Source organism: Rattus norvegicus, chromosome 8, assembly GCF_021556685.1.
Source record: "Rattus norvegicus strain SHRSP/BbbUtx chromosome 8, alternate assembly SHRSP_T2T, whole genome shotgun sequence".
NCBI classification, from domain to species: domain Eukaryota; kingdom Metazoa; phylum Chordata; class Mammalia; order Rodentia; family Muridae; genus Rattus; species Rattus norvegicus.
This window is the reverse complement of record NC_141541.1, coordinates 80,756,019-80,783,664: the sequence shown is the minus strand read 5'-3', so window position 1 is coordinate 80,783,664 and position 27,646 is coordinate 80,756,019. Positions and strand designations below refer to the sequence as shown.

The window sequence follows — 27,646 nt, the reverse complement described above, 5'->3', positions numbered from 1 at the left end:
TTCTGAGATAAGCTGTCACTGTGTAGATCTACACCGCCTTGAACTCATTATATAGTTGGCCTGGAACTCAGGGAGATCTATTTGTCTTTTTCTTCCAAGTGCTGGGACTAAGAGTGTGTGCCACCACACAAAGCTAACTTTAACTTGTATTTCCTTGATTTGACCCTAGAAAGATATTCCCTCAGACAATATATAAATTTTGGAGATTAATTAAACAATACAGATATGGAGCCTGTCACCTTTTATTTGTATATACGAGGATACCATTTATTAGAGTACATACAGCATTAAACTGGTCCAAATAAAGTGGGCATTTAGTTTTTCAATGTTCATCGAGCATTTGTTGGTATTTTTGGGAAGAGTGATATGTCAGACTCTGAATCCAACTCCTCTTAAGGAAAAAAAAAGACCCTTAGGCATAAGCAGGCGAGTGCCCAGACCCGCATTGGGTCTTTACTCGAATGTCGTCTCTCAGTAGGGTCTTTTCTGATCACCAAAAATAAAATGGTACCCCACCCTTCTAAATCCTACTTTGTATTTATTCCTTTTTCCTACTTCATATTTTTTCTAATATTGACCACACTCTAGCATGTGGTTTACTTTACTTTTAAATGTCTGTTTTATCACTCCAGTGTAAATTCTGTAAGGACAGCAATTCCAGGCTATGTCTTCTAAGCACATAGAACAGAGCCAGGCATAAAGTACATGTTCAATAAATAATATGAATGAAAAATGAGGTCCAAGAGATATGATGCTACTCCAAAAAAGTTAAGAGTCCAAAGACATACAAATTTCAAAGGGGCAATGGATTCAAAGTATACAAACTATATAATTATTCCTCTGTAACTCAAAAGCTCATAGGCATGATGGCTTTATGTGACCAGTCCATAAACTGATTTTTAAACTTAATGGTAAATACAGGTTAGACTTATATATCAAGACTGTTTCATTTAAAATAAAATTTAAAAAAATGAATAAAAACAAGAAAGAAAACAAGCAAATACAGAAGCGTACTTGGTCACATTTTAAACCCAGTTCTGTGAAACAGCGGCAGGATGTACACATTCAAGTGTGACCAAGGGGGCAGACTCTCTAATCTCAGAATGAACAGAGAACTGATGTTAACAATGGAAAAACAAACAACCAAACAAACTTTTTTTCCTGGTTAACTTTTAAAATAAATTATAAAGTACAGAAAATTGTAAAGACCAGTGTATCAAGTTCACTAAAAGTATCAAGCTGTTATGAAGGATTTTAGAAATTCTTTCAGATATAGTCCAAAATTGTTAAGAAGTTTAAAACTAATGGATTTAACCTCTTTTTTTCTTGTTAATTGCAAGGAACACAAAACAAAACAAAACCAAAAAAACCAAGAAGTGATCATCTGAAAATGGCTTTATCTATGCCCCAAAAGCAGAAATGAAGTTGTGATAATGGGGTGGGTAAATAAATATTTTTAAGATGCAAGAAACATAGGATTAAACTCTAACTTCAGAGACTGCTGACCTGACTGTTAAGATCATAAAAAGCACTTTGTTCATCTCCAAAATTCTAGAATCAGTGCTGCAAGAACAGAGGCCTTCTCGTTGGGCTGAGGAGAACACAGATGTCCTAAATGGATGTATTCTCAATAGACATGTCAATCAACCTGACACCTTACAGCAGTTGAGCAATGTTCCTACATACAGGATAAAATATAGTTTTATAAAAAACTATTCATTACAAAATAATTTCTGAAACAAAGATCTATTAAAATAATAGATCAAAATAATTTATTTGTATTTAATGTAGCTAACAAAAAAGTGACAAGTTTAATATGTAAGTAGGAGCTAGAATATTATTGGTTACATTGTATATCTAATATTATTTTTACCCAAAGAAGTATTAATGACTCATTAGAGCTTCCATGTCAATTAAATGTTACTTTAAAACTTGTTTTTAGAATCTCCAAGAAGTCTCATCAGTTTGTTATACCCGAAAATTCACAATTACATAGATTAATAGTCCTCAAATAGAGACAGAGGACATAATGGTGTAAGCAACACCTAAATTTAAAAGCTACAAACAGGTAGCCTACGTGAACTCTTGAGATTCTTGACAAAAATGAAACAAACATTAAAGTGTTAAAAAATAGAAAAACCAGACATCAATAATTCAGAGAACAGAAGATGAAGCTATCAGATGTAAAATTTAAAAATAAAAGAATCTGAGAATTTTATTAAAATTATAGTTAATATCGGACATTTTATATTGAATGACAGTAAAAACAACTGCATTTTTAGAACATGTCAATGAAAACTGTTGTCTGAGAACTAGACACAAGCCATTATCTCTCAGTAACCAGGGTGTCTAGATGTCCTGGACTGCCTTTGTGCTTGAAGAACATTTAAGAGCAGCAGCCAAAATGACTAAATCTTAATTTGGGTATCAAAGCATTGATTTGATGGGCTTTTCTTGTTCACAACTGCCCATAAGCTTAAGAAATAAGAGCCAAAGCCACCAATGGAAACTAAGCTTAGTTTTGTGGGCCTTGAAGCTGTTTCTGGACAGATCAGCCTCAGCCTGATGGGAGGCCAGAATCTAGAGGAAGGTCCCATAGTCAGTTCACTCTCATTCCTGGGAAAGAGAAAACAGGCAGCACTTGTGTCCATCGAAGGGGACACTGTCCAGGTACACCCTGGACATGTTTTGAAATCTCTGAGCTGCTTCTGCATCTGAAAAATAAGAAAAATAGCACAATGACAGACAACAAATGAGGAAAAAGACAACCATCTGGCCTAAAAACACAAGGCATAAGGTATGAAGAGAGAAGACAAACAAACAGATAAACAGCTTTAGTATTTGGTATATATTACTTTGTAGGCAAGAACAGCAGAAAAAACAAATTATTTTAAGCAAAGACCACAGTAATAAAAGTTATTTTTAGAGAGACAAGTGGAGGCAAGGAAAAGGTATGTTAAGACACGTGACTCTGACACAAAGATGAGGCAGAACAGGAATCGAGACGCATGCGCAAGCTGAAATGAGCCCTGGTATCATGGACTTGTGTGACTGCCTATGTGTAAGTAACATCTCAGAACTTTGAATTTAGGAAAATCCAACTTCTCTTGCACCAAGTCATGAGCTTCACAGAGCAGGAACCTATTTCAACAAGCAGCTTAAAAATAAAAACAAGACCAGTATTTTCACTTTTATTAAAGGCACACTTAATGCAATCGTGCTAAAATCCACCGAAGAAAAATTCAGTTAATAAATATTACACTTACTCAGAAAGACGTTCAGAAGTTGGGATACAAACAGAAACTGAAATCAGAAGAAAAGTTTCATATTTACATAAGCATATGAACAATGATTAGTGAAATAAGATGACTTAGTAAAGAAACCATATTTTGGCTTTCCAAAAATAACGATTAATACAAAATATCTGAAACAGCAGTTATGTATACGTACCTTTCTCTACTAGAACTTGGCAAGTATGAGTTTCATGTTGACTTAAGTGTGTGGCCATATTATCTAAGCCAGAAACGTCAGTTAGGAAATCACAATTAAGGCACACTAGAGAAATGCCCCTATTTAAAAAAGAAAGAAAGAAAAGGTTTTTCATTTTTTATAAACTATACTTAGGTTCAATACTCTTTTTTCATGTTTTGTGTTATAACTTTACCGCTTTGCTATAAAAGTTGAAAATGGCATAGCCATGTCTAAATTATGTACATAAAATATTTATGTTTCAAAGACAAGGGAAAAGCTTAGCAGTAGAGCACAACCTAGAATACTTCATTCCTAGTACTTCCTCCCCAAAGAGTAATGTTTTAAGAACATTCACTCCTTGTGTCCGTTGAAAAAAGCAAGGAGTCAAACACTGGTCTTAGTTCTGCCATGAGCTTGCATTAATGTAGGCAAGCCACAATGTTCCTCTGCCATTAAAAAGTGAGGCTATGGCATTCATTTACTTCATATATACTCAATAAGGCTCTCTTTATATACCACACCGCTAGGTGTTATGAACATAAGGGTGATCAAATGACAAGTATAGTCCGCATTCCAATGGAATCTACAGTCAAGGCTTTCATGTAGTCAAAGAATCTGAACAATGTAAAGGTTCCAAAGATGGATCACATGACAGCTACAATCAGTACATGCTAGTGTTAAGGCTCTCATCACAAATGGTGCTGTCCTAATGCTGAATTACATAAAGTAGCTAATAACATGCTGGAATCTGCACGCCCGAGTATCTCAACAAGGCAGCATCACTAATTAGTCCCTCTGCCTGTCTGCCAGGGGGTAAACTACTTTTTTCCAAAGCTTGATTGCAGTAGTTCTTAAATGAAATATGTGATAATTACAAATTTTAAATTTATAATCAAATTTCTTGATTTTGAAAATGTGAAGGTTTCAAATGTTACATTTGGGACTTTAATAGGGAAAGTTCGTATGCTGGAGAAAAGGTAAAAAAAATTCAGGTCCAGAGAAAGGAAGACGTACTGAGGTATGTCAATCTAAAGAAGACTAAAGTAGGTTCCAATGACTTTGTTTCTCTTATTAGTTCTGGCTGCAATTCTTTGAGGGGACTGTAGGAGTCTTTAGAATCTCTTTAACAAATTATTTTTCTTAGGGTTAAAAAAAATTGTCATGCAATGTGAGCATTGCTATTGTCATATTAACAACAAAATATGCATGTTTGAAGTTCACCCCAGCACGATGTTTTATAAATATGAGAAATTAGCAAGGCATGGCCACGCAAGCCTTTAGTCTCAGCCCTTAAGAGACAGACGCAGGTGCATCTGAATGTGAGGTCAGTGTGGTCTTCAAAGCAAGTTCCAGAATAGCCATCACTACAGAGAAACCCTGTCTTGGAAAACAAATAAACTAAAATTTAGAGTAAAAGAATGTGAAAGTAGGGGCAGGAGAGATAGCTCAGCAAGAATACTGGTTGCTCTTCTGGAGGATCTAGATTAAATACCTAATACCCATATGGAATATGGAGGCTCACAACCACCTATAAAACCCGTTTCAAAGCCGCAGACAGCATCTTCTGCCAACTACATGCATCAAGCATGAAACACGGTACATGTATGATATATAGGAGGGTAAAATATCCATACACATAACAAAGTACTAATTTTTTGGATGTGATAATTACAAATTTTAAATTTATAATCAAAATTAGGCTATCTCATACTATCTCCCCCTGAAACTCTAACATACTGTGTATTTCTACCTAAAGCTGTATAAGTAAAGCAAACTAAAAGTTCCCAAATAAGTTTCCTCTTGGCTAGTCTTTTTTTTTAATGTCATTTCACCTGATTCTGAGGCTCCAACTAGTCTCTGATTTTCTGCTTTCTTAAAACAGTTGCTATTAAGCACTTCACAATAACAGTAGTAGAGTACTCTTTATATAGCTGGTTTCAGACTATCTCATCATCTCATCTAAATCTTACAATAATTGAAAGTAGATGCTATAGTTAGCATCCCTTTAGCTACAATGAGCTTAATTACTCTACTAAAGACAAACCTTGTAAGGGTCAGAATTAGGTTTGAAATAAAGTCCATATCCAGTGCATTAATTCATATTCTCACAAGATTAGTCCTAACTACTTGATAGTTCCAAGCTATGTGGCTGATTCACCTACAACACTCAGCTCATATAAAAGATGAACACAACCTCCTTCAGTATTTTAGTAAGAAAAGACTATATGTTGACCTAAACCATTCCAGTGGCTTATATGTACTTCAAAACTGAAGTAGGTAGATGACATAGTTTCTACAAGTGCAAGCATTAGCTAAGCAGAGATGCTGACCTATGTTCAACCCCCAGAAACCACAACAGAAGGAAAGAATCAACTTCTATAGGCTGTCCTATGAAATCTACATATGTGCTACAGCATGGGGACACATGTAAACACACACAATAACACATAATAAAAACCTTATAACATTATTTACATCCTATTAATCATAGAAGACTGCAATATTCAAATATTTGAAGGCTTTATTTTTGTCATGTATTGTCAATGGTCATGTATTTCATCTGGGCCCCAACTGTCACTACTACAGTGAATGTACCATGAGTACTATGACATACCTCTCATATACAATGATAGTAACACGACCCTGTAACACCTAGTCAGAAGCAACCAATTGGCACACTGTCATTAGTTAAACTAAAAAAGTCACAGCAAGCCACAATGAAAGGATTTTGTATATGTTAAAATGTCTACAATGTCACTTCTTGGCCTTATGGCTAAGATCACATATAGAATGCCTGAAATAAAAAAACAAGTAACACACACTAGAAAAGATGCAGAAATTCCTACACAGTACAAGTGAGTATGCAAAATCATGGCACTACGATGAAAAATAGTCATTCAGTATCTTACAGGAATAACAGGGAGTTAGAATTCAACCAAGCAAACTTAATCTTAATTACATACAAAAGAGAAATATATGTTTGTAAAAAATAGTAATAAAGATGTTCATAGCAGCATTATTTATTTTGACCTCAAAATTAAAATTATCAAAATGGATAAACTATAGTATTTGCATAAAGTAAAACATAGTATTAATCAATTTAAATAAGTTATAATACCATTACTCATCATAGATGAGCCATAGGCAGTGACTAAGGAACACATAGAATATCATCCCATTTATTCTCAAAACACTCAAAATGGGCTGCTCTATATGCATGGGTGGGGGCGGGGGCGGGGGTAGGAAAGGAAGTGGGAATGATTACTAATAAATGGAATTATTTTTTTAAGTACAGAAAATGTACACATACTATGATGACTGATGCACAACTGAACATACTAAAACTTACCAAGATTACATTTTAAAGACAATAAAGAACACAGTGTGTATAATTGTTAATCCTGATTACTAATCAAAGGGATTTAAGAAACGAACCTCCCTCATGTCTGTGAGGAAGTTTCTAGGCTGACTGAGCAGGGAAGACCCAGTCTAAAGGTAAGTATACCAGTCTACACGTTGGGAGTCTTGGACAGAATATAAAAACAGAAAGGGAGCTAAGTGACAGAATTCATGACTCTGCTTCCTGAGTACTGACACAATGTGACCAGGCAAGTGACTTCCCAACCACAACAGAGTACCCTTGAATTGAGCCAAAATAAACTCTTCTTCCTTCCTAAAGTTATGTGTCATTTACTTAGAGCAACAAAAAAAGTAACCAACACATTATGTGTATTCTAGCTCAATAAAGATATCACACGAGAAAAATATAAATTATAACTTTTTTACAATTTTGAAAGATTTTACAAAAATCACTTTTTTACCTGAGATTTTCTGAATGCTTCTTAAATATACAATATCTTTTACTTGGACGGTTACTGTGAAAGCTGGAAAGATAAAAATGATATGCATTTAACACAATACTTTAAGTGGACAGCAAATCACAATGATTTATAAAAACATTTAAAGTCTATACTTAAGTTTCGTTTTAAAACAAAATATAAGGATGAGAATATTTTCATTTCTATTTAATTCATTATAATCCTCCACTTCCTTCTAAAAAAGGGATCAAAAATAGGGCTAAGGAGGCCTCTCACCTCAACCTGTGAGTAGCTGGAACTAAAAGTATGTACCAACGTCTGTGATTGTATCCTTCCATTGTTTTGTTATAAATTTATTTATGTATATGAACATTTTGTCTATATGTATGTCTGTGCACCAATGTGTGTGTGTGTGTTGTGTACATGGTGCCCATAGAGGTCAGAAGAAGACACTAAGTCCCCTGGAACAGAAGTTACACTGGTTGTAAACTGTCACATGAATCCTAGTATTCTGAAAGTCTTATCTTTTTTTATATTCTCTATTGACATCTATTTCCCTAAGCATATTCATGATCAATACCTCATCATTACATAAAAAGTACAAACAATTAAAATAAATTTTTATCTATTAAGTATCAAAAACAAATTTAAAATTCTGCTAATGATATATATTCACTATAATATGAATGTAGTCTTAGCATGCTTACATAAATGGGAAGGGATTTAAATGATTTAAATTAATTTCAAAAATTCAAATGATACAGAAGTAATTATTTCTTGAGCTAAAGGTAACAGTTTACATGTTTAAAGTCTTTTAATACAAATGTTTGAGATTATCAGCAGCAGTTTTAAAACAAAATGAAAATAAGGAGTCTTAAATTAAAACAATGCCTCCCTCAGCATAGAACAGAAAAAGTCACTTTTAGCCATATGATCATAGGTTATATACTCCCTTTTAAGTTATATTAGAAAGCCAGGGCTGGGCTAGCAGTTATTTCTAAAAGGGAAGTCACACACAACAGTATTTGCATCACTTCAGAATATTTAGAAATGTGACGTCTCAGATTAACATGAACCCACTGAATACATTTCTGGCAGTGGGGTTTTATAATGCAAGCCCAGGTAAATGGTTACATTTAACACAGAAAAATGATTACTATGGCTAGCTGCAAATTAAGAAAATACTCTCCAAAGGTTTCATACTCTCAGGAGTTCAAATGTTATTTCTTCAACTTGAAAGTATTAGTAAACAATTAATATGTATACATAAAATGGTATCACAAGAATAAAGATGTTGCAACCAACAAGAAGTTGAGAAGACTCAAAATTATTTGTATATATAATTGTTTCCTTTGAAGAATCAGTCTACAACTGTCTGATTCCATAAAATACATGAATCAAATACTACCTTAAAGATAAAATTTTATTTTTCTTCAAACAAGAATACCATTTTTGCTTTATTACTTTACAAGGAAAGTAAGACTAAAATTACACTTTAAAGTCTTAGAAAGTCTTAAGTTCTTAGAATTTAATGAAAATGAAGATACAACATTGACAAACGTTTGGGACACAATGAAAGCGGTACTAAGAGGAAAACTCATAGCCCTGAGTGCCTGCAAAAAGAAACAGGAGAGGGCATATGTCAGCACTTTGACAGCACACCTAAAAGCTCTAGAACAAAAATAAATAAACCCAAGAGGAGTCGAAGGCAGGAAATAATCAAACTCAGCGCTGAAATCAACCAAGTAGAAAGAAAAAGGACTATACAAAGAATCAACAGAACCAAATGCTGGTTCTTTCAGAAAATCAACAAGATAGATAAACTCTTAGCCAGACTAACCAGAGGACACAGAGAGTGTATCCAAATTAACAAAATCAGAAAGGAAAAGGGAGAAATAACAACAGAATCTGAGAAAATTAAAAAAATCATCAGATCCTACTACAAAAGCCTATATTCAACAAAACTGGAAAATCTGGAGGAAGTGGACAATTTTCTAGGCAGATACAAGGTACCAAAGTTAAATCAGTTAACAAATAAACCAACTAAACAACCCCATAACTCCTAAAGAAATAGAAGCAGTTATTAAAGGTCTCCCAACCTAAAAGAGCCCAGGTCCAGATGGGTTTAGTGCAGAATTCTATCAGACCCTCATAAAAGACCTCATACCAATACCATCCAAACTATTCCACAAAATAGAAACAGATGAAGCACTACCAAGTTTCTTCTACGAAGCTACAATTACTCTTATACCTAAACCACACAAAGACCCAACAACGAAAGAGAACTTCAGACCAATTTCCCTTATGAATATTGACGAAAAAATATTCAATAAAATTCTTGCAAACCGAATCCAAGAACACATCAAAACAATCATCCATCATCAGTAAGTAGGCTTCATTCCAGGGATGGAGGGATGGTTTAATATACGAAAATCCATCAATGTAATCCACTATATAAACAAACTCAAAGATAAGAGCCACATGATCATTTCATTAGATGCTGAGAAAACATTTGACAAAATTCAACACCCTTTCATGATAAAAGTCCTAGAAAGATCAGGAATTCAAGGCCCATATCTAAACATAGTAAAAGCAATGTACACCAAACCGTAGCTAACTAACATCAAACTAAATGGAGAGAAACTTGAATCAATCCCACTAAAATCAGGGACTAGACAAGACTGCCCACTCTCTCCCTACTTATTCAATATAGTATGAGAAGTCCCAGCCAGAGCAATCAGACAATGAAAGGAGGTCAAAGGGATACAAATTGGAAGGGAAGAAATCAAAATATCACTATATGCAGATGATATGATAGTGTACTTAAGCAGCCCCAAAAGTTCCACCAGAGAACTACTTAACCTGATAAACAGCTTCAGCAAAATGTCGGGGTATAAAATTAACTCAAATAAATCAGTAGCCTTCCTCTACTCAAAGGATGAACAGGCTAAGAAAGAAATTAGGGAAATGACAATAGTTCACAATAGTCCCAAATAATATAAAATATCTTTGTGTGACTTTAACCAAGCAAGTGAAAAATTTGTATGACAAGAACTTCAAGTCTCTGAAGAAAGAAATTGAGGAAGCTCTCAGAAGATGGAAAGATCTTCCATGCTCATGGATTGGCAGGATTAATATAGTAAAGATGGTCATTTTGCCAAAAGCAATCTACAGATTCAATGCAACCCCCATCAAAATTCCTACTCAATTCTTTACAGAGATACAAAGAGCAATTGGCAAATTCATCTGGAATAAAAAAAACCCAGGGTAGTGAAAACTATACTCAACAATAAAAGAACTTCTGGGGGAATCATCATCCCTGACTTGAAGCAGTTTTACAGAGCAATAGTATGCAACTATATGGTATGGTATTAGTACAGGCAGGCAGATAGATCAGTGGAACAGAATTGAAGACCCAGAAATTAACCCACACACCTATGGTCACTTGATCTTTGACCAAGGAGCTAAAACCATCCAATGGAAGATAGCATTTTCAACAAAGGGTGCTGGCTGAACTGGAGGTCAGCATGTAGAAGAATGCAAATCGATCCATGCTTATCATCCAAGCTTAAGCTTAATACAAAGCTTAAGTCCAAGTACATCAAGGACCTCCACATCAAACCAGATACACTCAAACTAATAGAAGAAAAAGTGGTGAAAAGTCTCGAACACATGGGCACTGGGGAAGACTCCTTGAACAAAACACCAATGGCTTATGTTCTAAGATCAAGAATCTACAAATGGGACCTCATAAAACTACAAAGCTTCTGTAAGGCAAATGACAATTAGGACAAAACAGCAACCAACAGATTGGGAAAAGATCTTTACCAATCCTACAACTGATAGAGGGCTAATATCCAAAATATACAAAGAACTCAAGAATTTAGACTCTGGACAGCCAAATAACCCTGTTAAAAAATGGGGTACAGAGTTAAACAAAACATTCTCATGTCGGTGCCCCAGCTGAGGATTATCGAATGGCCAAAAAGCACCTAAAGAAATGTTCAACATCCTTAGTCATCAGGGAAATGCAAATCAAAACAACCCTGAGATTCCACCTCCCACCAGTCAGAATGGCTAATATCAAAAACTCAGGTGACAGCAGATGCTGGTGAGGATGTGGAAAAAGAGGAACACTCCTCCATTGTTGGTGGGACTGCAGACTGGTACAACCACCTGGGAATCAGTTTGGTGGTTCCAAAGAAAATTGGACATTTCACTACCTGAGGACCCAGCTATACCTCTCCTGGGCATATACCCAAAAGACGCTCCAACATAAAACAAAGACACATGCTCCACACTGTTCATAGAAGCCTTATTTATTTATTTATTTAGGTTCTTTTTTTTGGAGCTGGGGACCGAACCCAGGGCCTTGCGCTTCATAGGCAAGCGCTCTACCACTGAGCTAAATCCCCAACCCCAGAAGCCTTATTTATAATAGTCAGAAGTTGGAAAGAACCCAGAGGCCCTTCAACAGAGGAATGGATTCAAAAAAATGTGGTAAATCTACACAATGGAATATTACTCAGCTGTCAAAAACAATGACTTCATGAAATTCATAGGCAAATGGAATGAACTAGAAAATATCATCCTGAGTGAGGTAACCCAATCACAGAAAAGCACACTTGGTATGCACTCATTGATAAGTGGATATTAGCCCAAAAGTTCGAATTACCCAAGATGCAATCCACAGATAACAGAAAGCAAGAAGGATGACCAAAATGTGGATGCTCCCACTCCTTCTTAAAAGGGGGAAAAATATCCATAGGAGGGTATATGGAAGCAAAGTTTAGAGCAGCTACTGAAGGAATGGCCATTCAGAGCCTGCCCCACATGTGGCCCACAGCCACCAAAACTAGTTAAGATGGATGAAGATAAAAAATGCATGCTGAGGGGTTGGGGATTTAGCTCAGTGGTAGAGCGCTTGCCTAGCAAGCTCAAGGCCCTGGGTTCAGTCCTCAGCTCCAAAAAAAAAAAAAGCTGAAAGGGACTGGATATAGATCTCTCCTGAGAGACACATCCAGAGCATGTCCAATACAAAGGTCAATGCTAGCGCAGCAAACCACTGAACTGAGAACAGGACCCCCCTGGGGGTACTTAGAGTTAGTATTGAAAGAATTGAAGGAGACTGCAACCCCATAAAAACAACAATGCCAACCAATCAGAGCTTCAAGGGACTAAACCACTACCGAAAGACTGTACATGGACTGACCCAGGGCTCCAACTGCGTATGTAGCAGAGAATAGCCTTGTTGGGGCACCAGTGGAAGGGGACGCCCTTGGTCCTGCTGAGGTTGGACCCCCAGTGCAGGGGAATATGTGTGGGGCAGTAAGGGGAACATATGGGGAGAATACCCGTATGGGGGAGGGGGAGGGAATGAAGGCTTATGCACAGGAAAGTGGAATTTGAAATTTAAGTAAAGTTGCAATGTAAGAAAAGAAATATATCTAATAAAAAGATATTGAAGTCAACTTATCTGACCCCTAGTTATAAATAAAGGAATTTATATTGCTTTTGTATTATCTAGATTTGAAGCACAAATTCTACAATTTTGCATATTGAAAAAAGGCAATTAAGCCAGATGTAATGACATACACCTGTAATTCTAGTACTTGGCAGGCTGAGACATGAGAATTTTAAATTGTAGTCATGGGGGCTACACAGTGAAACACCTGTTTTAAATAAAAAGTTAAAAAAAAGAAAACATGCTGAGATAAAAGAAATCAGGTGTGGAACTAATCTTCCTAACATAACAGCCTTAAAGAAATATACAAAGAAAGAGAGGAGGAGGAGAGGCCAAGAAATTATGGCAGGACAATGGAGGCTGACGTAAAGATCTCGCTCTGTGTATTTACAGGTTGTTATCAATGTTCTTAAGCGATGGATGGTACTGAGCTTTGTATGTTTAAGTGGGCAATTATATCTTATCAATTGGATCTAAGATTATTGTGTTGTGTGTTTTTATGTGAGGGTTTGAGTGTACGAAAGTGTGTGGCGGCTGGAGACGATGGGCTGCCGCGGCAGAGTTGGAATGTGTTTCCTCAGAGATATCAAGTAGATATCTTGGGACACCGCAGTGCAGACCCAGCGAGATAAAAGACAATACATTTTTATTTTTTATATTTTTACAACAACAGATGGCGAACCAATGTAATGGGCAAGAATCCACTAGTAATCCTAAGAGTTGAGAGAAAAGTTTTTATTTTCTAAGAGGAGGCCAGCGCCATGTTCAATCATGTGATATCTCAAGGGCGGGAATTCAAACAAAGAAACGGAAGCAGCCTGGGCTGGCAGGCTGTGTGATAAGTAATGGCAGCTCTGAGAGTTAGAGATTAAACGCTGCATTTTAAAGAAATTTGTTTAGAAAGTCTTTCAGGATACTCATATTATTTTTAATGGGAATTTTGGGTTTTAATCCTAGTTAGACAAGCTACTTCTTAATGACAGGTATTATTAAAAGGTGATTAAGTTTGTTTTTAGAAAGAAGAGAGTAAAGAGATTACCTGAATCAGGTGGGGATTTACATCCATTGTTCAGAACTCAGATAGGGAAAAATTAGTCACTAACTCCAAGTAGAGAGTTGTGATAAATGTCTGTAACACCAGGCAGAGTGAATGCAGAAATATAATATAGAAGTTATTAAGGTTAAAGAAAAATCTATGACTCCGGGTAGAGAGCTTGACAGATTGAGATATTTTGGGCTAAAGTCCTGGTTTGATACGTTGCTTATTGATATTAGAATTGATAAAATGTGTTTAGTTTGTTTTATGAATTACCCCACTAAAGGCCATATGGCTTGTTGATGCTTTTGATATTTACCACAATAGGAAGCTCGAATCTCTTAAACGTCGGTTCCACGGGAATTTTGGGTTCATCTCCTGATATCAGAGTACAAAAGCCTTATCAGACTCATTGTTTAGCTTGCTTCCTTTTTTAAAAAATTGTTTAATCTTCACAATGGGTGTGACTTTGAGTTTTATGGTTATATTATTACTCTGGGAGAGAGTGCAAGATACAAGCTTTTCTGGTTACAGACTAAGGAACACAATATTTTGGGAGAAAGATTTTGTCTTTGTGTTTTTAAAAAGTGTGATTTGGCACTGGAAACCTCGCAGAGTCATATTGATCAGATTTGATAGAGGTAGACCTCCTGAAAAAATTGATTCAGGAGAATCAAACAGGATATCTCGATTCTAAACTTTTGTTTTGAGAGTTGTATTTTGCAGAATGTGCCTACTTGGATTCCTGGTCTCAAGAACTCTCAGCTGGGTCCAGTCAGGACACATTGACTACAGCATTTGCTTCATTCTTCCTACCCACTTACCCCCAAGGATATCTCAACGTCCATGTACAGCTTGAAGAAGTTATGGAGGAGTCGTCGCCCCAATTCCCTGGACTTTTGGGAGGCTGGAAGTCATTATTCTAAAGTTGTTTTTATGAGGAATTTAAAATTGGTTGTAATTTAACAGGGAGGAATTAGCTAGATTGAGTTGTATGGTCATAATCTCATTTGGTAACTAAGCTAAAATCATATCTTTGCTTTGATATAGAATTTATTTGTTAAAAGAGTTTAAAAGTACAAGGTTTAGAGCCAGTCCTTCTAATAATGTCATTACAAACTTCTGAATTGATTACACCTGTGAGTTAAGGGCCAACTAGCAAATTCACGGCTCTGACTTTGTGAGAATACTTTCAAGACAATATTAAGATATAAAGACAACAGTCCAGATTGTCTTATATAGATAGTTGGTTTTCAAAAACATCAGGAATCCACAAAATTTGAGATTTAAAGTCATTTATCTTTTGTTGAGACCTATCTGCTCCTAACAGTTCCCCTTTGGCAGATTTAACGAAGAATTTGAACATCTCTACCTCTAGCCTCTTTGTGGCTAGGCAGCCACTGCACAAAACTGCCTGTTTAATCTGCAGACTATGCTGCCTAGAAAAGGAAAATTATGCAGAATAGTTAACCAGAAGGCTGAAGACTTGCGCTCACATGTTGCTAACAGGGGGCTGTGCTAGTGGAGATTTGTCTCTACAACCTCTCAGTTCTGAAAGCCATGTTAGGCTTCCTATGTGTATAGATATTTGGTCCTTCTCAGATTTCTGACGGGGTTGAAGACTGATCATAGTTTCATAGCCTATCAGGCTGTTTAACTCTGGAAATACATATTTTATTAGGTAGTTATCAGATAGTATACAAGCTAGCCAAGATATAATATAGATTTTAAGCCTTTCTTAAGCTGGAATGGATAACTAAATGTTCTGTTTAACTGATACAGTGTTGGACTGGGTGTTAGATATATTTTGTGCTTTTAATTACAAAATAATAATAGTTGTGCTCAGCTTATATTTGAGAGAAAAGTTTGTTTTTTTTTTTAATTAGACAAAAAGGGTGAAATGTGGGATGATGTCACAGGTGAGGCAGGTACAAGATAGAAGGAGGCCTGTCATTGGATGAGAGGGAAGGATGGGCGGGAGAGAAGCTTGAAGGAAGAGGAGGAGACTGGAACAAAGAGGAAGAGAGGAGGAGGAGAGGCTGAGAAGCTGTGGCAGGACAATGGAGGCTGATGTAAAGATCTCGCTCTGTGTATTTACAGGTTGTTATCAATGTTCTTAAGGGATGGATGGTACCGAGCTTTGTATGTTAAAGTGGGCAATTATATCTTATCAATTGGATCTAAAAAAGAAAAAGAAGGAAATATACAAAGTCTTCGTGGAATTCCAATAACAAAGGGACTGAATGGCCCCTCTGATAAAAACCGTAAAACTTAACAAGTTGAGGAAGAAACCTGAAAACTTTGGATGCTGATAAACTGGAAAAATTAATATTGTGAAATGGTCATTTTGCCAAAAGAAACATCCACATTTAATTAAATTTCAATAAAGATTCCAATACCATTCTTCCAAGAAACAAACAAACAAAAAAAACCTCCAAACACAGAAAAACAAACAAACAAAAACAATATTAAGCTACCTTTGGAAGCACAAATAAACGATCAAGAATGAATATTCCTTTTTCTTTTTCACTCAGTAGGTTAATTTAAAAAGAAAAAAAATGGGCATGAAGCTAGAAAGTGGGCATGAGGGGGACGTCTGAGAGGGACTGGAAGTGACAGAAAATGTAGAAATGTACTATGTACATGTATGAAATTCTCAAAAATAAGAATAAATTATATATGTGTAATACATATTCCTCAAAGTCTAGCCAGTCATGTCAGTATATGCCTCTAATCCCAACTCTGATGAGGCAGATGAATATTCTTTAAAAATAAAAATCCACGGTGCTTGTTTCTCTGCAAAGGACCCGGGCTTAGTTTTCCAGCACCCAAATAGGCAGCGTAGAACTAATTGCCTATAACTCTAGCTCCAGAGGATTCAACACCCTCTTCTGATCTCCACCAGCACCCATACACATGTGGTGTACACTCAAGACAGACAGACTGATAGGCAGACAGAAAATCTTAAAGACATATTTTTTTTAAAAATCTACCCTTGAGGAACGTGTTCAATAAGATCAATAACAACAACTCCAGTAGTAATAATAATAACCACATGTGGCTCAAGAGAATTACTCTATCATAGATCAAATGATGGCTACCCAATACAGAATAAATGCATTATTGGCAAGAACTCCAAAGTGGCATCACAGCACTCTCTGTAATGGAAGCACATACAGCTTCAGATATGGGCAGACAGATGGCTGAGAAATAGACGGTTTCAGAGAAAGACGGGGAAAAGGAAACAAACCCAATAAAGTTCCCAGCATCACTGAAAATCCTCAAGTCTCTTTGACTGATTTGAAGGGAATGACAGTCATGTGAATACAGAGATTTGTCAGTTAAGTATATTTAAGAGGGCGTCAGATCACACTATAGATGGTTGTGAGCCACCATGTGGTTGCTGGGAATTGAACTCAGGACCTCTGGAAGAGCAGCTGGTGCTCTTAACCGCTGAGCCATCTCTCTCCGGTTAAGTATATTTAAAACATTTACATTTATGTTTCAAAAAACCATTTTTGGGGAAAAATAAATCCAAAGAAATACTCCTCTAACAAATTTATTTTAATTTCATTGGCTTAAGAAACATTTCATACAGTAATTTCTGCTTTGTTATAACAGAAAGCAAGGCTTCAAATACAATTTGTTTTCAAAACAAAGGCTTCTTCAATTATAATAGGCAAAACGTGGAGCTCATCTTACCTCATCATATGATTTACATAGGCTTTGCTACAGCTAGTGTTATATCTGCAAAAACTACAGTGGACATATGTAGGAAAATGGTTTGCAAAATCTTTTACTTCAGAAGAACACTCAATACACTCGTGAACACCCCGACGTAACCTTGTGGAGATATAAAAAAGATATTTTGAAACAAAAATAGTTCAGAGGGATATTATTAAATATCATGTTGCTATGTTTGAGTTTAAACCACGAATATGTATCAGAAGTAAGGCATTACCTTAAGTTTCTTAGTGCTGTGTTCACTTTACTTTTTTTATTACTATTAGACAATGTGCTTTGTTTCTTCTGCATATTGGAGACTTTTGACCTGTTTTTAGATTTACTTCCATTAGACTTGATCTCATTAGTTTTACTGGGATCAGATATGGTTGTATTTGGTGTACTTGTATTCAGTTTCACGTGATTTTTAGCAGTTACATTTTCAGTCCTTGGAGGTGAGAGCTGGAGGGTAGAAGTGCTTGCACTGATAGAAGGTGTAACTGAAGATCCCGATTGAAGAGGTGCAACGGAAGCTCGAATAGTAACCTTTAAAAATGAAGAAAAACATTTCCTTAAAAAATTAATCACTGTATAAAATAATGTGAATATTAAGTGGTTTTTTAAGAAGCACAGATAAAGTAACTGGGTGTGGTCATCTATTTTAAACATTCGACCAATTAAATGAATTAGCTCAGTTAAAGTACCAGTTGATATCATAATCAGTTATATGTTAACATTGTTATTAATAAGATTAATAGAAATTATATGAATATAAGATCACATTTCAGTTATATTTATGCTCTGATATGACTAAAAGTTATTCCCACAGAGTCCAAATCATAAGTAATAAAGACTATAACTTTAAAGTTATAGTATCAAATAAGTATCTATAGCAAGAATGATTGTTCTCTCTGGAGCACAAGGCCTAGGATTTATGCAAGTGGTTGTATCAATTCATTATACTTTAAGAAGAACATGACACTTAGGTCTTTAAAAAAAGTCTTTAAAATAACTAGTAAGGTTTATTATTTATGGTTCTGAAATGTAAAATATTTTGTCACATCTGTTGGTTGATGATGAAAATGTAGCTACCTACTAACATTTTCATTAATCATTTGATCATATTCCCCCCCACATCTGAGGAATAGCCAATAATGACGTCTGACTAACTCGTATGCCTATGTAATGTGCAAAAACATCTGACCAAGAATCAAAAAAACCTGAAGTTAAATTTGTCTTCCTAGCTACAAAAGTAACTGAATCATAAGCCTCTTCAAATCTATTACATAGAATACTGACTTTACTAAATAATTTACTGCTGTATGAATTAAGACTATATGAAAAAGTACACTTAGAATTATGCCATTCTAAGGTGCTAGAAAAACATTTAGTATCATTAATATTATTACTACTAACATAGGAAGAAATGAGAGAGGACTGCACTGCTTACATTAATATTCTGCATGTGTAGTCCCAGCATGAAATGAATGGGTTGCAGGGAAGGATGCTGGCTAGCTCCTCTTGCTCTAAGTCTTCAGAGCATGGTTTTATATTATTTAGTCAATGCAAATAAAAGACATACCCACATTCAAAGGTAAGTACCCAAAGGCAAATATAAATGTTTTGGGGATTGTTTCAGTTTGGATTATCCATGCCTCTGTTTCCCTCCACTGGAGCAAATATTCAAGAGCTGACTGTATATAAAGAAGTCAGAGAAAACAGATGTACATAAGGCAAAAAGGGAACAGTAAATTACAATCATCAATTTACAGTCAGACAAGTGTTTGCTCACAATGCTGTCCAGCAGCAAAATTTGCTTCGTTGAGAGTAGACTCAGCAATAACAACTTCAACAAACTTCTGGGAACCTGTAGCATTAGGCACTCTAAAAAAGCTGGAGGTACAGAGATAAATGAAAGAATAATTCCTGATATCAAATAGCTTAGCATATAGCTTTTAAAACTAATATATACTCTACTAACTAGAAAAGTCCAAATACCCATACAGAATTGAAATATCCCACTGACCAACAGAATAGTTTAATTGCACTTTTTATGAAGGAATACATCTAACACTGAACTTAAAACATGATTTGATGTCTTTCTTTCTAAAAAAAAAAAAAAAAAGTAAAATCTAAAATTAGTCTTAACGAAACTCAGAAGTCATTTTCTAACATATTTCGTTCCATAATGAAACTAGGCAGAAGCTGGTTCTACAAATGACAGAACAACATGCATTTGAACGTACTTTTGTTCCAGGGGGCAGTCCTTCTAGTTGCTTGGGTTTTACAAATGTTCGGTGATGTTGAGTCTTGTGATCCATTTTCTCTTTGCATGTCAAAAATTGCAGTCTGCATTTGGTGCAACGATGTATTCCCTTTTTCTAATAGAAAAAAAGGAAAATAATTTCTATACCCACGAATCCTAAATTCTGAATTTAATTTTAATGGTAATATAGTTAAAAAAAAAAACCCCAAGATCAAAGAATCATCTCATTTTTAAAACATTTATGGGTACTGGACCCCAAGATAATCTGCTATGAGGTAATCAAACATGAAAGTTTTGAGAGTTGAAGAAATGATGGGAGGTTAAGAGCACTAGCTGCTCTTCCAGAGGACCTGGGTGTAATTACCAGTACCTAAATGGTAGCTAATGATTTTAACTCCAGTTCCAGGGGAACCTCTTCTGGCCTCTGCAGGCAGCACATGCATGCATGTGGTGCATAGACATACGTGAAGCAAAACAACCATAAAAGAGAAATTTTTAAAACAAACAAAATTATGAAAGTTTTATAAACAGGTTCTAATGAGAATCTAAAATATATTTTAGTTATAAAGTCAAGCACTTAAAGACCTTGTACTGTTAACATTAGTTATACTATGTTTTTATGTAGAAAAAAATGTTATTTGTATGTTGGAGAGATGTTTCAGCAGTTAAGTGGTCATAGTGCTCTTCCAGAGGACACAAATTCAATTCTTATTATGTACATATAACCACATATATATTTTTATATTTAAATGTTATTTTACAATTGTTGCTGTTTCCCATTGCTCAATAGGTGGATAAAATGATCTCTCTAAAACAAAATAAATTTTAACTAGACATGTCAAAAGAAACAAAACCAGTGTTATTCAATAAACTTCTTGTAATGAGAAAATACTCTATCGTTGTGCTGTCCAACATGGTTGCCATTAGTCACCCATGATTATTGTAATTTTTATTACACACTATATAATTGTCCCAAATTATCATACTGCATGCCTCAAAGTGTAAAACTGTTACATGTGAGCAGAGTACTCGAGGGATGACATAGTAGTTAAAAGCACTGAACCCAAGTTCAATTTCCAGCACTCATATGGTGGTACACGACCATCTCTACCTCCAGTTCCAGGCGGCCCAACAGAAGCATTTTTGTGGCCACTATAGGCACCAGGCACACACATGGTGTACAGACTTAGATACAGACAAAACATCCACAGTTTTTAAATCTTTAAAAAAATATTTTAAAAGAACGGACAACAGTTCCAATGCTCAAAGCAGCATGTAGTAAGATCACATAGCTTTGGCTTCATCTTAAGGTTAGTTTATAAGCATGGCACATTAGACTGTCTTCACAAATGCAAGCAATACAAATCCATTTGTATACTCAAAGTGGATGAAATAAAATAGAAAATGTGGCTAAGAATCAGAAATTCAACAGGCTGCTAAGACAGTTCATATGACTTTGTTGACCAGACATGTTTTTCTCTATAACTAACATCTCAGCCCATAACTTTAAATACCAAATACTCATGTATTACCTTGGGGTTTACATGAGCAGGCAGGCAGTCTCTCAAGTGTCTGTCTCTGTCTTTGTCTGTCTGTTTCTGCCTCTATTGTGGGTCAAAATGTGAGCTCTTAGGTGTTCCAACCAACAAGCCTGCTGCTTGCTTCCTATGCTATTCTTCCATCATGGACTCAACTCTCTCTCTGAAACTGTAAGTCCAATTAAACACTTTGTAAGTTGCCTTGGTCAGTGTGTTTTATCACAGCAATAAGAATCCTTGATGTCGAGCTGTAGATACAAGCTTCACCAACAGAATACAAGAGATGGAAGAGAGAATCTCGGGAGCAGAAGATTCCATAGAAATCATTGACTCAACTGTCAAAGATAATGTAAAGCGGAAAAAGCTACTGGTCCAAAACATACAGGAAATCCAGGACTCAATGAGAAGATCAAACCTAAGGATAATAGGTATAGAAGAGAGTGAAGACTCCCAGCTCAAAGGACCAGTAAATATCTTCAACAAAATCATAGAAGAAAACTTCCCTAACCTAAAAAAAGAGATACCCATAGGCATACAAGAAGCCTACAGAACTCCAAATAGATTGGACCAGAAAAGAAACACCTCCCGTCACATAATTGTCAAAACACCAAACGCACAAAATAAAGAAAGAATATTAAAAGCAGTAAGGGAAAAAGGTCAAGTAACATATAAAGGCAGACCTATCAGAATCACACCAGACTTTTCGCCAGAAACTATGAAGGCCAGAAGATCCTGGACAGATGTCATACAGACCCTAAGAGAACACAAATGCCAGCCCAGGTTACTGTATCCTGCAAAACTCTCAATTAACATAGATGGAGAAACCAAGATATTCCATGACAAAACCAAATTTACACAATATCTTTCTACAAATCCAGCACTACAAAGGATAATAAAGGGTAAAGCCCAACATAAGGAGGCAAGCTATACCCTAGAAGAAGCAAGAAACTAATCGTCTTGGCAACAAAACAAGGAGAATGAAAGCACACAAACATAACCTCACATCCAAATATGAATATAACAGGAAGCAATAATCACTATTCCTTAATATCTCTCAATATCAATGGCCTCAACTCCCCAATAAAAAGACATAGATTAACAAACTGGATACGCAATGAGGACCCTGCATTCTGCTGCCTACAGGAAACACACCTCAGAGACAAAGACAGACACTACCTCAGAGTGAAAGGCTGGAAAACAACTTTCCAAGCAAATGGTCAGAAGAAGCAAGCTGGAGTAGCCATTCTAATATCAAATAAAATCAATTTTCAATTAAAAGTCATCAAAAAAGATAAGGAAGGACACTTCATATTCATCAAAGGAAAAATCCACCAAGATGAACTCTCAATCCTCATCTTCGGTTGGTTTATATACAAGTGTGCAATTTCTAGGCTTGAAAGTAAAATGATGCTATCTGGTGCTGGATAGAGGAGCCTTATTTTTTATTATGGCAGCTTGCTATTTTTGTAATATGGTGATTTGGTTGAACACATTAAAGTACAGTAGTAACTGATCTCCCCCTCTTCCTGGATGAGTGAGGAGATGATTAAATGTTGATGTCAGCATCCATGAGCATATTCAGATGAGCTTCTGCTTCTGTTGAAAAGGATGCTGTGTTTGATTGTGGTCCAAGCTTTGAAGCACTACTTGGCATCTCCTTCCTTGGAGGTCTCACTGTTTAAACATAACAGATTTGATAGCTTGTTGGTAAGGTGAGGTCCAGCTTGTCTCCACTAGGTCATCTTCATGTGAATCCGGTGGTTATACGGTTTTGTTCTAGGGATATTTCATTTTTTTTAATAACGGTTTTAGCTGACATTCATGGAGAGAATGAATCCTTAGAAGTGTGCCACTAGTGAAAGGAAATCCTGTCTAGAGTATGTTTCTTTACAAAGCTGTGTCACACCATCCTTTGGGCCCTCTGCTGGAAAAGTAGAATCAAGTCTCAAATAATGCCTTTTACATTGTATCCTCTAGTATTATAGATGTAGGACAGTACTGTATCATACCTCTGTGGATGTAAAATAGCTTGTACCTGCTTTATGATACGTAGTAGTGACCGTGCTTTATCAGAGCTGTTTTTAATGATGTTGCTCAGAATGTTTTCTTTCCAGATGATGATTGAGAAGCTAATTTAAAAAAAAATGGTGCCAGGTACCACAAGAGTAACAGAACTGTGCTGTTTTCTCGGGTTTTGTTTTTTTACTTTTTTTTTTTAATGGAGTGTGCTGGATGTCTCTACAGTTTTGTTCAGATGACTGCAGAACCTGGAAAAGCTGTTGCTGCTGTTGGTGCATAACACACTGCTATTATTGGTCTTTTTATATAAATATAAATATATATATACAGATATATAATTTGAATTTTTTGAAACTTTAGCTGTGCTGTCAACTTTGGAAAAAAGTATCCCCGTTTACTGTGTTGAGTTGGCACTGTACAGAAATTAACAGCCATATTGGTCTAGAAATGTTGAACTTAAGTTTTTTCCATTTGTACAGGGGTAACACACTGTATTAAATATGTAAGGTCTTATAGACGTGGGTTTGATTACAAAAACTAATAAAGTATTCTCTAAATAAAAAAAAAAGAATCCTTGATGTCTAATATATTTTTTAAATTGGCATGAAGAAAAATGAACTTTGAGTTTTATGTCTACTTTCTTCTTTCACTCTCTCAATTCTGGTCTTCCTTTGGTCTTTTCTGTAGTTTAGAACATGATAACATTCTTGTAACTCCTTAAGACAAAAATGGTTTTGCCCTCGTACCCCACATATTAATAAAACCTGTCAAACACATTTTCCTCTTGTTTTTATCAGCAATAATCACTACTACACTGGTCCTCATTGTGATCAATTTTTAAAATTTTCTTCCACTTGTGTCCTTTGTTCTCTGTGATCTTTTCTTCCCACAAAATGAAGAGTTGAAGACCAATCTAGGTCACATGAGCTCCTCTTTCAAAAAAAAAGCAGTTATATAAACTGTGTTGTCAGTTCTAAAATCAGCTGTCATGGAGGCTAGAGAGATGGCATGGTGGATGAGAATCAGAAACTATCTAACATCCTGTATATACCTATAGTCCCAGCTGGACCATGCAGAGATAGAAGAATCCCCTGGGCTTGCTAGCTTCCAGTCTAGCTGAGAAAGCCTCAGTTCTACGGAAATACCCACCTCAAAGGAATATACAGAGTGACAGAGGAAAACAGACAACGCCCTTTTCTTGCCTCTGTGCAAATATAACACACACACACACACACACACACACACACACACACACAGAAATATTAATATCACCTAATATAATACAATCTTCTCAAGAAAAAAATCACATCTTAGATCCTCAAAAATATTAAAGACAGAGATAACTGTTCTTAGAATCTAACAGTATATTAGTAATGTAAATCTAGTTTCAAGTTTATCATCTCTCCTACTTATGATTTCCAGTTTTTCATAAACATACAAGTTGTAAATACACTGAAGGATTCTTTATCCTTCTAATTAACAGCTTGTTCCCTATTTGTTGCTGTCTATCCCACAAACAAACAAACGAAGCTGAAACTTGTGGCAAACTTAATAAATTACATAGCTGTGGCCAATATACCTCGATTATCACTCATTCCTCTATCTGTATCTCACGCTAGAATAAGAGACTTCTTTATATGCGCTCTCCTTTTTGATGATGTCTTCAAATTGAAACTAAAGATGAAACCGAGTGTGAATAGTGTCTCCTGAGCTCTGCTTGTAAAGATTCAATAATAGCTATTTCTCAGACAAAGGGTCTGCTGGCCGAGTAAACTGTGGAAGGATGCACTACGTTCTTTTCCTAAGTTCTGAGAAATTCTACATTAAAGCATAAAACTCTTTAAGTTTTGTAAGCCTGGTATTTATCAAATATACCAGTACCAAATTTTGAGGGAAAATCCTATGAAAAACCAGTGGAACAATGTTTAAGGAGATTCCGGATTGGATCCTGCTGGAGTTGTTCAAGGATCTATAGAATCACACTCACAATACAGTGGACCCAAACTTATTGGAAAACTCTACTTTCATGTTCTAACAATTAAAAATACAAGTTAGCCAGAAGGTGGTGGTACAAATCTTTAATCCCAGCCTTGGGAAGCAGAGGCAGATGTGTATCTCTGAGTTCAAAGCCAGCCTGGCCTACAGAGCAAGTTCTAGGGCAGCCAGGACTACACAGAGAAACCCTGTTTTCGAAAAATTAAAAACCAAACAAAAAACCCCGTAAGTTAATTTCCTGATTAATTAAACATGACACACAAGTATGTTACAATGGGAAATATCTGGTGCACAGACACGATAAGGTACAAATGCACTGAGCTTTTCAGTGAGTTGGCAAAACCTGACACCACCATCAGATCCAGTGTGGACATGGAAGGAAGGGTTTCTGATTCCAACAAAAGCACTGCTACTGAGACAGGGGTCAGTGACGCAGCACATTTCAGCTCAAAGGCTGGTTTAATTGTTCTAAAAGAACCAATAAGCATCACATTAGAAATGCCAGGAAGATTCAACAACTATTAATGAGTTCCAGCAGTTACCTAGCTAAGCTAGCAAAAGTCATTCAGAAAACAAGCTGAGCTCTGGCCAAACTCAAATACTGCCTGAACACTTGTTTGCTGTGTCATGTAACTATGAAACGTTGATCGAGGTCAATAATGACAACATGTCTTATAATACCAGGGGTTTGGACAGCAGGGGAAAACCCAGGACAAAGAGGAAAACAAGACTATGAAATTCTCTATCTTGATTCTCTCTCAGTTCAAACTCATTTTTTTTCATGTTCTCTTGGGAGGGTACTTCAAAATCATTCCCATGTTTGCCAAGACCCGAAAGTGTTCAATCTTCCCATATCCTATGATTTCTATTTCTTGCCATCTTTAAGACTTGTCAACTGTTTATAGACTAAGTATCACTAGAAAGAAGTAAGAAGTGGAAATTTCACAAGTGATTCAGTACATACTTCATATGTGGATTAACTCCACTCCCTTTGAAAACGAAACAATATTCTGAGTGATAATCAGAATAACATGAAAAAATGAGAATTATTAATCTCACCTGATGCTTCATGTAATGATGCATATAGGGTGTGGCAATTTTAATAACTTTGAGGCAGAATGGACATAGCAAATTCTTAGTGTTTTCATGCGATGTTCTAAAATGAGACTCTACCTCAGAAAATAATGATGATCTGTAATTGCAAACCTAGAAATAAAAAGGTTATGTTTAAATGGAAACTTTGTAACTGATTTGCAACTACAAGTTAACAATGTTGGATCATCTCTTAGGTTATATATACTATCAATCCAGCTCTGATGCCTATACATGCAAGAAGGTCACTAATGTAGACACCAAAAACAGAAAAAGGTGATCCTTCAAAGCTAAAGACTGCTTCCCAAAAGATAATAGGTACCTTTATTTTTTATCACATTCTTTATCACCCCATCCTATCTTGAATTCTGAAACTTTAGAACCTTCTGTTATATAAAATACTTTATTTCTATATGAAACAGCACTGTCCATCAGATTATAAATACTGCCTCTAAACTATTACCATGGGCATTCATCTTTCTCTTGCTTTTCTACTCCTTCAAATTGAAGAAATATGTGTCCCAAAGCACTTGACAGGGCTCTGCATAACTAAGCATTCGTACCTTGGTCATATGGCTATAGTATTGGGTCTAGGGTAAAGTAAATACAATCTATTTTTCAGTCAGGGCTCTTCTCTTTTTAGTGCTTAGGAGCAAACAGCAGCTTCTGAGTCAAATGGAGTTCACTGACTCCTCCTCATATAATGTAGGAGTTGTGCTAAGAGACTTTACACTAGTAAATTAAATAGAAGGGATTTTGATTTTAGTTACCATTTTTACCTAAATGGCAAAAACAAAACAAACACCACCAATATATTTCACTACACATGGAAATTATATAAATTAAAAATCTGAGATCCATAGAGTTTTATGTGAACACAGATACTTTCATTTAATCCCTTGCTATGATTGCTGACTTGCCACCATGGGAGAGTTGACTAGCTGTGATAGAGACTGCAATATCTCTAAAAATAAATGCTTACTGTTTGATCCTTAAAAAGTAAAGCTGCTAACAACTTATCTAATACCTACAAATCTTAACACAAAAACAGTAACAGTTAATAACACTATAAAACATGATTTACCTGACAGATGTATGGCATTTCACCAGGTTTATGATTATCCTTCATATGTTGTAAAAGAATCTGTTCAGTTTCAAATGACAGCTCACAGATTTTACAAATGGCTATAGATGGAAGGAAGAAAGTTACTACAAAATCTTTTT

The 27,646-nt window shown here is 35.8% G+C and overlaps 1 protein-coding gene across 41 annotated transcripts in view; it reads right to left on the bottom strand.

The window, feature by feature from the left end:
* Window positions 1–27,646, bottom strand: part of Zfp280d (zinc finger protein 280D) — an 87,823-nt gene that overhangs the window by 20,816 nt on the left and 39,361 nt on the right. For 17 of the 41 annotated variants that reach the window (XM_087562184.1, XM_087562166.1, XM_087562176.1 and 14 more), the window contains 8 exons: window positions 27,507–27,607; window positions 26,390–26,536; window positions 19,759–19,893; window positions 17,751–18,058; window positions 17,492–17,632; window positions 7,293–7,355; window positions 3,451–3,569; window positions 3,267–3,303 (listed from right to left, as the gene is read on the bottom strand). In XM_087562184.1, the coding sequence (XP_087418310.1) occupies window positions 3,267–3,303; window positions 3,451–3,569; window positions 7,293–7,355; window positions 17,492–17,632; window positions 17,751–18,058; window positions 19,759–19,893; window positions 26,390–26,536; window positions 27,507–27,607 (1,051 nt within the window). Of the gene's footprint in view, window positions 1–896; window positions 2,715–3,266; window positions 3,304–3,450; window positions 3,570–7,292; window positions 7,356–17,491; window positions 17,633–17,750; window positions 18,059–19,282; window positions 19,406–19,758; window positions 19,894–26,389; window positions 26,537–27,506; window positions 27,608–27,646 lie in introns of those variants that run through there. The other 24 variants (XR_015626646.1, XR_015626647.1, XR_015626644.1 and 21 more) reach the window with 6 other exon arrangements.